Source organism: Choristoneura fumiferana, chromosome 12 (assembly GCF_025370935.1).
Source record: "Choristoneura fumiferana chromosome 12, NRCan_CFum_1, whole genome shotgun sequence".
NCBI classification, from domain to species: domain Eukaryota; kingdom Metazoa; phylum Arthropoda; class Insecta; order Lepidoptera; family Tortricidae; genus Choristoneura; species Choristoneura fumiferana.
In genome coordinates this window covers 17,268,374-17,280,490 of record NC_133483.1, presented here as the reverse complement: position 1 = coordinate 17,280,490, position 12,117 = coordinate 17,268,374, and the positions used below count along the sequence as shown (strand labels likewise).

Genomic DNA, 12,117 nt, shown 5'->3' with positions numbered 1-12,117 from the left:
ATTCTACAACAATTATGACACTGGTTGTCTATTTGACCTCTGATTTATTTAATATAGGTATGCCCATAGCATACCAAGTCAAACAAAATATCGTTAGGTATTGTAAAATAGCACATCTATGCGGAAAAGTTTTGATATGTTAAAAATTAGGCCCAATTTACCGAGGCGTGACACTGCACGTTTTATTGAAATACGTCAACGAGAACTCATGACTTACTCTCAGTGATGCGTACACCGCGCGGCACGATGCGAATTCACCATTGACATGTGCCCTACGGCACTAGACTGGCTGTTTGAAACAAAACGTGCGGCGCATCAATCATCAATATTACTTTGACACAACCCCTGTCACGGACGTCAACAAACTATAGTGAAAGGTTCACAACACAATTTTTGTGCGCCGTTTTTTATATAAGAAACATGCAGTCTCATGGATAGATGTCGATGGAATTCACTCTTACTCATGATACAAATAAAAAAAGGTTGTGAAACTTTCGTGGTGAATTGTCATCAGTGAGCCAGTGACCGAACTATGAACTGAACAAGCTTTCATTGTAACAAAATTACAATTATCACATTGAAATGAAATCTAGTTCTTCAGTTGCATTATTGCTGAAAAACAAAAGCAACTCCACCTAAAGAGATGGCTACGCAAAAAACACGCAAAAATTACACGATGACAACCTACAGAATTATTAGGATCGAGGCCAAATTGGTAAAAGTTTGATGTTGTTCTTTTCGGTGCCCAAATGTTTAATTATTATACTCAGTAAGGCTGTACTCAGGTTTTAATAAATCAAAATAGTATTCTATGATTCTTTATACCTGGGTGTCACAAAAAGAAGCAATAATTATCATATGTTAACACGCTAGTTCTAAATGAAACGAAAATATTATAAAAGTTGGATTTAATGCAATACATTGAATAAACTATTTAAGACACATTGTAATAATATAGTACACAATATACAGTTGCTACTTATCTTTTACAGCGGTGATTATTTTCATTAGCAACGATTAAATAATTTTAATATAAAAAAATATATTTTTATTTTACATACTATCACATTGTTCTTTCAGGGTAATAAAAAAAGAAGCTTTTGTAAGGACTAGATTCCTTATGCGTTGAGACTTGTTTCTTCATTTAGAAATTACCTACTTGTAAGTAGCGCTAATAGACAATATTTTTGAAATTTTCGTTTTCTAAGCGCCAAACTGCACAGCGTAAAGCTGTTTTCAAAGTAAGAGTAAAATCATTCGAATAGGCCATTCATATGATGAAAACCTGACGTAAATATATGTAAACTTAAAAAGGTTGGAACGATTCTCCCCTCCAATACACATATATTATAAACGATGACATTTTATGGTATCCATTTATTTTAACATACCTACTGATACCTCAGTTGAGTAATCTTCAGTAATTTGTCAAAAAATGGCTACTCCCAAAAAATCTTGCAACATTTCGAAAGCTTGTCAAGTCAGAATTATTTCCTCACTTACATAGATTTAAAATACCTGTACATATTCTTACTTACTTGATTTGTAAAGTAAAGTTATATTATAACTATAAAAGACTGAAAATGACCACAACCACACTTAAAGTTGTAGTATAATTAATTGATCTATATTTCAAAGTGAATTTTAGCTTAATTGTGGTGATGATGATGAAACGCGGAAAAATCAATTAAATTGCATTACAACCAGAATGTTAATGTCGCTCGGGATTCGTCGGTTTTCTTCGTTTTCCTGAATATTCAAATGAGAAAGAAAAAGAAAACCGATCCTCTGTTTCTAATTCCGAACGACATTAGCAACCTAGTATGTGTACAGTCAGCGTCAAAATTAGTGGGTCACTTATTTACTTTGTCGTTTTAACACATTTGTCTGTTTGTAACTTGTATGGTGTTAAGTAAGTTGCTGTAAAACGACAAAGTACTTAAGTATGCAGCTACTTTTTATGCTGACCGTACGTACTTATTACAGTTTGACCGAAACAGACATGGCGCGTAACGGTTTTTGTGATACAAGAAAAAATAATTGCGATTTTCATAGTAATAAGTGTGACAAGAGGGGGGGGGGGTCTAAAAATTATGGAAATGGCTGACAATGCGCCAGTAAACCATCTTAGAGCACATGAGCTCTAATCTAATTAGGAGTCAAAGTGGCATGACCGAAATCGGTCACATCATTCATTCATTGCCCCGGAATGTACAGTCAATGATGAACTGAGTATTAGGGTGGAACTTTTTCGCTGAAAATGTCATGACTTCGCCCTTATAGTTCGTGAGCATTTAATACGTACTATCTAAAGATAGAAAGATAGAAGAAACACGCGCTTCCACGAGATATAAGAAGCCAGATCGATTGTTCGGCACCGAAAACCCCCACATAGAAAAGATTCTCAAAATAAATAAATGTACAAGAATTGCAGTACAACAGTACATGAATTATTATCAGGGCGTGCATTATTAAGTCAAACTTTCTGAGACGAACAATAACTGCACTAGTTCCGGTCAAACTATAAACACTCATAAGACGCGTTTACTTCTTCTTCTTCAACTCCTCAAACCGTCTGTTCAAGTCTTCAAAGTCGATCTCATCAGGTGCCGACGCGTCCTGGTTAGTATTAGAGTTGTTGCTGTGGGGGACAGAGGGTAGTAGAATGTCCGAGGGCACAGAGGGGAGGTCGGGTAGTTCGGGGAAGTGAGCGGCGCCGCGCGCACGGGGCGTTGGGGTTGGGGCCTGCGGAGGCACGTACGGGGTCACGTGAGGGGTCGGCACGTGCGATGGCTGAAATGAAAACGAAAAATGTTGGTATTTGATAACAAAAAATCTTTCAAGCACAAACTTATGGCTCCATAACCTTTTTAACATCTGAATCAATTTAAAAAAATCTTTCACTTATAGAATGCTACATAATTTTAGATTAAAATTCTAAATTTTGTCTCGTAAAAATGCGAAATTACCGCGATGGACGAAGTTAATTTATTGAATGAGACGTTACTTTGCGGCGGTCCATATCAATTAATTAACTAATACAATTACTTTACTTTGCGACCAATCGCTACCGGTTGGTCGCGGGTAAGCAAAGTAATTGTTTTAGTTCATTGATGGATGAAGTTGCGTCAGCTAGTATAAAATTAAACGGCTTTGTTAGGCATATTCAGGTATTTCAAGTATTTAGCTTCCTGAGATATCAAAATGATCAAACAGTCGTGCGCAGTCATCAAACACACATGCTTACGAGTATAATGGAAAACAAATTAAAATAATTACCAAATTATGATTAATGCTGTCATAAGCGGGAGGCAGGTTGTGCATCTCTTCCTGTAAGAAAAGGGTGAGGGTAGCGTTCATACAAAACATAAGTTTACGAGATAAAAGCTTGTAAAACTGGCGACTAATAAAGGCCCCGCTACACGCAGCGATTTGCATGCGAAAACGGCTTGTGCAAAAATTGGCGCAAAAACTGTATGGTGCCCCAATTTCTCAAAAAGTTGTCCCGTCATGAAATTGACAAGAAATCAGTTTTGTCAAGAAATTATTAACCCTACGGACGAGATCATAAAACATAAACTGCATAAAACATCCAAAGTTTCTTGACGTCAGGAAAACGTCACGAAATCTTGAGGAAAAAATCGTAATCTACATCAAAACTTTCTATTGGATCCAACAATAAAGTTTATCACTTTTACCACAAGGTTTTGTTTATATTTAAAAACAATATTACTGATTTTTTGTGGTGAAATAGCGTCAGGAAATATTGTTTTTTTTTTTTAATAAGTGAACAACTGAAAAATTTAAAAATGGACAACTTTTTGAGAAATAGTCATTTGTGCGGTATACAGTTTTGACGTCTTAAACTCTTAACGCACATGCTTGCTTGTGCAAATCCGAATTTGCGCAAGTATGATTGAGCGTGTAGCTGGACCCTATGGGACTTATCACACTGAATACGATCCGGTCTGACATTTTTGTAACATTTTATGGGTGAAGTCCAAAAAGTTGGACGGTTCGCACATGACATTCAATACCGTATTAACTCAAAATAAAACTGTATTGAATAATATTTTTTTACTTCTCAGGCTCGTAAAGTTGGTGTGTTTATGCTGGATCTAGCGACATAAAATGACTTTTTATGCTCTAGTGCATAAAGTAAAATCTTCGTCTAATACCAAGGCAATCAAATGTCAACAGCCACAAACAAAAAAGTTTCTACATATTATTTTAAATAATTTTTAATTTATATAAAACTAAAAATCTATCAAATCAATGAAAATAAATCAATAAAAGTAAAAGATAATAATGTATATAATAATACCTATGAAAAATAAAAGGTACATAGAAAGTGAACAAATGCTTCCATTGTTGCTAGGTATTTCATTTCCTCGCAATCTAAGTGAAAAAGCAGAGTGTAAAACTCTAGCATTAAACCCATTTTCCCCTCGACGTGTCTATCCAACCTCGCTGTACCGTCGCTGTGGCTATATGAATGTCTTGGGTAAAATGGCTCATTTTATGCTCTTGTTGTAGTACAATCTACTATTAATCTAACCTCTACTAAAACTCATCATGTACTACAGAAGCATTTTGAGTTAATACGGTATTAAATGTGATGTGCGGGTTGTAAGCGGTAGGTTGACACGAGTCACGACTGACTGAAAAAAGTTCCCTTGTGACATGAAATCGGTCCATAATACCCGGTTCATTATTCCAGTAAAATCGTGCCAGTAGCTATACATTGCGGGGTTAGAAGCATTGTGTGACAAGGACTTGAAGGAAAGGTTTCTGGCAAAAAAAAAACAAACGCGCTTTAAGTAAATGAGATTAAGTACACAATAGCTTACACAGTAAAGCTTTTTTTACACGATGCGAGATATATCATGCGAGTTGCTATGCGAACAAACAATTTATTTTGCTATCTCTGTTTCGGTGTATACAAGGTGTCTTAATTTTGTAAGGCACAACGCTCTAAATTAGGACATTATACGTCAAAGCAAATGTCAACTGTTACTTATTGCCCATTAAGTACCTAAATTAAATTTCAAATTCTAATAAACGAAATTTTACGAGGCTATAATTAACGGAATACTTCAGCAGCTGATTTTTTAGTTTGACTGAACAACCTCCCCCCCCTCCCCCTCCATCCCGGATTTTCATTGGAATCTTTCGATTCCTTCCTTTGTCACAGGTAACTTTGTCTATCGATCAATGTATGGGAAAATCACAATTAACATCACAATAAAAAAATAAACTGGTGTACAATTAACCAACTCTACCATCTGCCGAAATACTCTGTATTAATTATAGGACACAGTGCAAGTCGATATGATGATTTGTACAGTCAACCAAATTGATTCTCAGGCCACCACAGAACAGAATCGTAATGACATCTTACGTCATTGGATAAACACTGTATACTTATATACAAATAAAATTATTTGCTATGATAAGATTCCATGATGGCCTAGAAATCGAATTTGTTGATTGTACATTGAATGTCAAAGAACCAAGTCACTATAACAGCTAAAATGATTGAAATGATTATATAATTGATACGAGATTTTAGCGCCTATAATATATTTAATGCTCTATCACTAACATCTAATTATAACAACGAAAAGAAAATTTTATGAACATTTATTGTAGTACCTGCAAGAAACTGTTACTGAGGTCCTTAGAGTCGACGCCGGGGGGGAGGTTGTATCCTCCGGGGGGGTGACTCGGACTCGGACCCTGGTGCGGGGGCGGGGTTGCTATGAACCCACCAGCTTTCCCTCCTGAAGGACCCTGCAAATTACAAGACGTTAGTTTAAGAGTATAATATCACTTAATAAGTGGTCTAAAAAGTAAAACCGACTCCAAAAAAAAAAAAAACGGAGAATGGAACCGACTACAAAACCCTTGAAAATATTTTTTTATTCGTTGTTTTATAACAGAGTTCCGTTGCCTACCTTCCGGCTTCAGCATCAGATCTGTTCGAAAGAATCATTAACTTAAAGCTCCTTCTTAGTCGCTTACCTAGGTATATTAATGATGATCGTTTATAGACGAGCGAGCATTACTTAGCTTTGACGAGTTCCATTGATCATCTACGGTCTTCTTCATCAGGTCCAGTTTACCAAATGATACTTTCTGAATGTAAATGCTTATTTCAATGCTAAAAATACCAAAATCGCCATAGGTGTACCTATAAAATTTGAGGTTTGCCCTCGATTTCCCTAGGATCCCATCATCAGATCTTGACTTGGTGACAATGAGACCTCCTCAGAAGAGTACCCTTACGAATCAAAAAATAATTTTGATAATCGGTCCACAATTGACTGAGTAATCGGCGAACATAAATAAAAAAAAAATACAAACATTGGAACATAGAACCTCCTCCTTTTTTAGTCGGTTAAAAAGCAACTGGTCCTACCTAACCTAACCTAAAAAACAGGTTAAGTTAGGTTAGATTTGCGACAAGGCGCGTCAACGGAATAGGAGCTCCGCGAAGCAAAATTCCGTCGACTTTGAGTCAAACAATTTAATTTTAGACCACTTGCTAGTTAGACCAGCTGCTCTTTAGACGAAATAACACTAATGTTTAAGTACACTTTGTAAAGGAAGGAAAATATTGGTCAACACCCAATAAATAAACGACCAAGTAGGTACCTTACCTAACACCACAAACAATTGATGTAATTTTTGTATGTTGACCTGCCGTGGAACATTTCCCTTTCATTATTATTATACTACCTCCCGTAGATTTTTTATGGCTATAGCAAAACTGTGGTAAGCATAGCAAAAAAAATCGTGTAAGTTGGTATAGGTATAGAAAGTTAAAGTAAATGATTACGCACACAGCTGCATGAAGAACTGATTGCATAAAAGGATAATGATTTTTTTTTATTCGACTCGATGGCAAACGAGCAAGTGGGTCTCCTAATGGTAAGAGATCACCACCGCACATAGACACCTGCAAGACCAGGGGATTGCAGATGCGTTGCCAACCTAGAGGCCTAAGATGGGATACCTCAAGTGCCAGTAATTTCACCGGCTGTCTTACTCTCCACGCCGAAACACAACAGTGCAAGCACTGCTGCTTCACGGCAGGATTAGCTAGCAAGATGGTGGTAGCAATCCGGGCGGACCTTGCACAAGGTCCTACCACCTGCAAAATGAATGAGTGGATGTCAAACTCCCGCTGTCATTACATTGCGATTCCAGAAAGCAGCCGTTACATAAAGAGCCTGCGTGGTGTACTTACAGAAGGGTAGCTGAAAGGCTGTACAGGCGGCGGCGGCGGCGGGCCGGGGGGGCCGGGCGGCTGCGGGAACCCTATGAAGCCCGGCGGCATCGGGGGCCCGTTGATGTCGATCAGCATCGCGTCGCGCCCTGGAACACATTGTTGAAAAAAATCACATCATTTTTGGCTTTTAGTAGTCATTAAACACAAAGGGTGATTTTGAACTACGTTTAAGTCTCGTATTTGTTGTTAGAGAGGCCATAGTAATACCAACTCTGTAAAAAAAAAAAAAAGATACAACCTTGTGACTAAAGGACGGAATGGATAGACAGCGAGGCCTTAATAATAATGACATGTCGGTTGGCGCCCTTTGTCTATGGTTAGCTGAGGAGAATACGTACTCCCCACGGCTCGCTTATCGCCCTTAAAGGATACCTTTTATCTGCAGCTAACCAAAACCCCAAAAATACGTGTCTTCCTCATTAATTTGTAAGAAAATCAGATTAGTCTCTTGGTTCCATAAAAGATTAACAAATAGGTACCAAAGTAAAATAACAAATGAACCATCATACCTTCTTCTTCCCTCATGACTTGCTCATCCGGTGTGTACTCCACATTGTAATTCTTCGCTATCTCAATGAGGTATCTCTCCACAAGTATCTTGGGTGGGCTCTGGACGCTGAGCTTGTGTTTTAGCTTCTCGCTAATCGTATTGACGCTCTCGCTCCGACATGCGTCCGCGTATATTTTGCCATACTTTGCTGTTAGCAAGTCAGAAATTATTTTCAGCTCCTGAAATTTGAATAGATAAATGATAGAGTATTTTAAACCATGAATCAATTGACATGTTTATGTGTTCACCCAGTTTCCTTAGTTTTTGACCAGCAATTTTGAGCTACAAGCTTACACTTTTGACCAAATATTTATTTGATTTTTTATTAGAATTATGCTTTGGAATTAGTAATGGTGTCAATTACTCAACTCAATTGTTAATTCCAAAATCACAAATGAATGAACTGATGTTTGGTCTGACACAGACAAGTGCTGGCTGTCAGATTAAAAAATCCGCCAAGTGCAAGACGGACTCGCGCACAGAGGGTTCCACAATCTAGACAACATTGGACATTAGCAAAAAAAAAGGGAAAAAAAAACAAACTTGTTGTATGGGAGCCCCCTTACATATTTGTTTTATTTTAACTTAATTATTTATTTTTAAAGTGATTATACCTTTACCTGTTGCCGTTATTAATATCAGGCAAAAACTTGCAAAAAAAAAACAAGTTCTGTAAACTCAGGTTTCTATGTATAGTCCCAGCGTTCATCAATAGTCCAAACGGACTTTTTAACATTTCAATCAATTACGAAACTGCTACCGTCATCTAGGAGGTTCATCGCAGTCTAATCCAATAGAAAATGCACAATGAACCTCCTAGATGACGTTAGCAGTTCCGTATTTGTTCAAAATGTTAAAAGTCTGTTTGGACTGTTGATGAACGCTGGGACTATAGAAACCTGAGTTCACGGTTTGTTGTATGGGAGCCCTCCTTAAATATTTATTTCATTCTGTTTTTAGTATTTGTTGTTATAGCGGCCACAATAATACATAATCTGTGAAAATTTCAAGCTAGCCTAGCTATTACGGCTCGAGAGATAGAGCCCTGTGACAGACAGACGGGCGGACAGACAGACAGACAGCAGAGTCTCAGTAATAGGGTTCCGTTGGCACCCTTTGGGTACGGAACCCTAAATAGGAACGTGAAAGAACCTCTTCCATCCTAATTACGCAACAAATATTTGGATTTTTGTGTTTACCTGCACATCAGTATGCATCCGTGGCGCTACCCAGATAAGGGTAGAGATAGCCTCAGCAAGACCTTCGTCAAGTTCCTTCATCTGCGTGACGAGTCCAAATCGCGCCAAAATCAGGTCGCAGTACATCTCCAATATCTCCATAGCTTCCACCATGTAGTCCTCCCTGAACAAGTTGATTAAGATAGAAGAAAAGATAAGGTACAATTTGTCAAATAATGTTTGTACTGCTTGATGTGAGCATAAATATAATACATGGCAACTTTCAGAGACTTGAACAAATCGCAATATTTTGTGCAGATCAGTGATTTTTGGATTTTTTCTTTCATAAATGACATATAAAAGTATTTATTTATATGAGAATCAATTAAAATACAAGAAATAAATTACAAAATACAGTCATGTAAAAATTTACAAGTGCAAAATTGAATTAAAATAAAAACACCGCCAACCTATTTTGTGCGGACCTTGTATTACTGAGATGTAGTTTAATAAAATGTATCCCGTGCTTTAATTTTTATTTCATTATCGAACAGCTGGCAAACGAGCAGGCATCACCGCCGCCCATGGACACCTACAGCATTATTAGGATTGCGGGTGCGTTACCAGCCTTGCAATAGGCGATACACTCGCTTTTTGAAGGTACCCAAATCATAGCTAGATGGAAAAACCCCAGCAGCAAGTCTATTCCATATTTCACATGTCCAAGGTAGAAAAGAATGTTTAAACCCGCACAGTAGAAGAGCACCAAATTTTCGAGATGACTTAATTGTCTTAGTTGCCGTCAATTCGACAAAGGACGTCTGGACCAGGTAGTATAATAATAATAATACTAGTATAATATAATATACAGGGAAGGTATGAAGTTGTAATGTAATTGTTTGATTGAACCGCGATTATTTTAAGTTATTTTGTACAAAGTATTGTACAAAAAACGTGTTTGGGCACAATGGAGCCCAAACAAGTGAGATTTGGCAGTTTTTTTAGAAATTTTAGAGATGTTTGAGTTCAATAAAGCATGAACTGCTATTATTTCCACATCCACTTTCACTTTCGCATCCGCGGAGGCGAAATGCGTCGCCTTTGCATCCGCCTCCGCCTCCGCTAAGAAAGGCCTCCGTTACAACACTACTTTGAACACTCCAGGTGATCTTGTCAGCCTCATGGGTGCACACTCATTTTCCCTATGCAAGGGGCATATTAAAATATGCAAATGACTTTGTCCCCTGCATGAAGCTCTTTCTTATGCTGTAGATTTGAAAATAAATAAAATAATTATCCTAACGGACTCCAGAAGTGCACTTCAACACCTGGCTCGGTGTGTCTCGGGCTCCCGAGGTATGCCGATAGCCTACAATATCCTCAAAATCATGCACAGGTTGCACTCCAACTGTGTCCAAATCGTGTTGCAAGGATCCCATCTCATGTGGGTATAGCTGGTAATGAGCAAGCTAACATGGCAGTTTCAAGAGGGGTTGAGATTGGATGTAAACCTTATGGTACAGAATTGATGTATTTAGCCAAGGCAAAGTGTAATGAACAATGGCAAATAGTGTTTAACAAAGTATCTGAAACAAAGGGCATTTGGTATAGTACTGTTCAGAACAAAGTGTACAAGGTACCCTGGTTTGATTGTGCCAGCCTTCCCAGGGAACTACTTGTGCTTGCATTTCGTGTGCGATCTGGTCACATTCCACTAAATTATTTCCTAAATTTGATGAGAGTTGTACAATCACCGTTGTGTATAGGTTGTTATAAGACTGAAGACTTCCTTCATTTTCTTCAGGAATGTGATCAGAATAAGGACACCAGAAACAGGTATCTGGATGGTATGGATCTGTTGAATGGAAGTGTAAATGTGATTCTGAGTCATCCACTTTCAGAAGAAGCGATGCGGATTTACAAGTTCATCAGACGGGCCTTTGCATCCAGAGACTAGGTTTCGGCACAAGAGAGTGTAACATGTATCTGAGGCCCCCCATGAGGTTGGCATAGTCACATTTAGTGTACTGAAGCCTTGTTAAAATATAAGATTTAAAAAAAAATGGCTTTGTCAGATGCGGGCTCTGAGAGCCAACAATTGACTTGGCCCCCAAGACCAAGACCCCCAAGAACTCTTCTCCTCAAGTCTGAGTTCCGAGCGCATTCCAACAACAAATGGGACAAGTCTTCTACCTTCTGGTAAATCTCACACATAGGTGATGGTTTAACTCTCATCATGTGTAAGAATTTGTTTGTTGAGATACCCAGAAAGCAGATACTAATACCTCTGTAATTTAAAAAAGAAGTTGTTGACTTACAAACAGACTGACAATGAAAGAAAATGAGTTATAAGGATTTCATTTTGTCTTTTTAGGGTTCTGATCTAAAAGACCATATTTACTAAGAGCTTTTTAGCTGATCAAACATTTATAAAATTCTCATTGGAACTACATTTATACCATATCCATATTTACTGTGAATTGGAAATTAACATTTGAAGCACACTTTGAAAACAAAGTAAAGCAAAAAAAGGTTTACAAGTCAGATTTTGTACTTGGATTTAAATAATATTAATAAATTTGCACATCAATGACATTGTTAGTACTCAGAGCGTGTAATTTGGACTTTCATACTAAAATATCGCATGTGAGCAAATGATTGATTCAAGGGCATTACAATGGAATGTTGTTTGCATCAAAAGACATTAATTTGGCCGACATTTCTTATTGCAATAACTACTACTATTAAATTAACCTTATAATGTGTTCCACGCGGATCTTGGCTCGTTCGCTTTTTCCTGCAGCGATGTATTCAGCAATTTCCCTTCGCGCTTTCTGCGCCAATTCGGTTTTCTTCTTTTCAAGCAATTTTAAACGGTTTATGGAAAGTCTGAGGTGGGTTTTGAGTTTAGTATAGTTAGGATTTGTGGAAAACATTTTTAAATTTGTGACGATAACACTACTAGAGAAAAATTATGAATTATTACGCTATATGCCCGATGAGTAACACTAACTAACACAAAATTGTTGTTTGAGATGAAATCAGATGAATCACACAGCTGTCAAAGAGCTTAGGAAATAACTTGGTCGAGTTGG

At 37.6% G+C, this 12,117-nt stretch overlaps 1 protein-coding gene across 1 annotated transcript; it reads right to left on the bottom strand.

Moving 5' to 3' along the window:
• Nucleotides 1–52: 52 nt before the first annotated feature.
• Nucleotides 53–12,094, bottom strand: Ist1 (increased sodium tolerance 1-like protein). The gene is made up of 7 exons (XM_074095598.1): nucleotides 11,777–12,094; nucleotides 9,044–9,206; nucleotides 7,804–8,023; nucleotides 7,253–7,380; nucleotides 5,656–5,793; nucleotides 3,280–3,330; nucleotides 53–2,793 (listed from the first exon to the last, which is right to left on the bottom strand). The coding sequence occupies exons 1-7, from the start codon at nucleotides 11,956–11,958 to the stop codon at nucleotides 2,545–2,547; spliced, it is 1,131 nt and encodes a 376-aa protein (XP_073951699.1). The 5' UTR covers nucleotides 11,959–12,094; the 3' UTR covers nucleotides 53–2,544.
• Between the last annotated feature and the right edge of the window lie 23 nt (nucleotides 12,095–12,117).

What these genes read in the sequence shown, in the direction of transcription:
- Ist1 (XM_074095598.1), bottom strand. Translation starts at nt 11,958, where the DNA reads ATGTTTTCCACAAATCCTAACTATACTAAACTCAAAACCCACCTCAGA. An exon ending in CGCGTGGAACACATTATAAG is followed by an intron (nt 9,207 to 11,776) that starts GTTAATTTAATA and finishes CAACTTGTTCAG; the next exon opens with GGAGGACTACATGGTGGAAG. An exon ending in AGCCTTTCAGCTACCCTTCT is followed by an intron (nt 5,794 to 7,252) that starts GTAAGTACACCA and finishes TGTAATTTGCAG; the next exon opens with GGTCCTTCAGGAGGGAAAGC.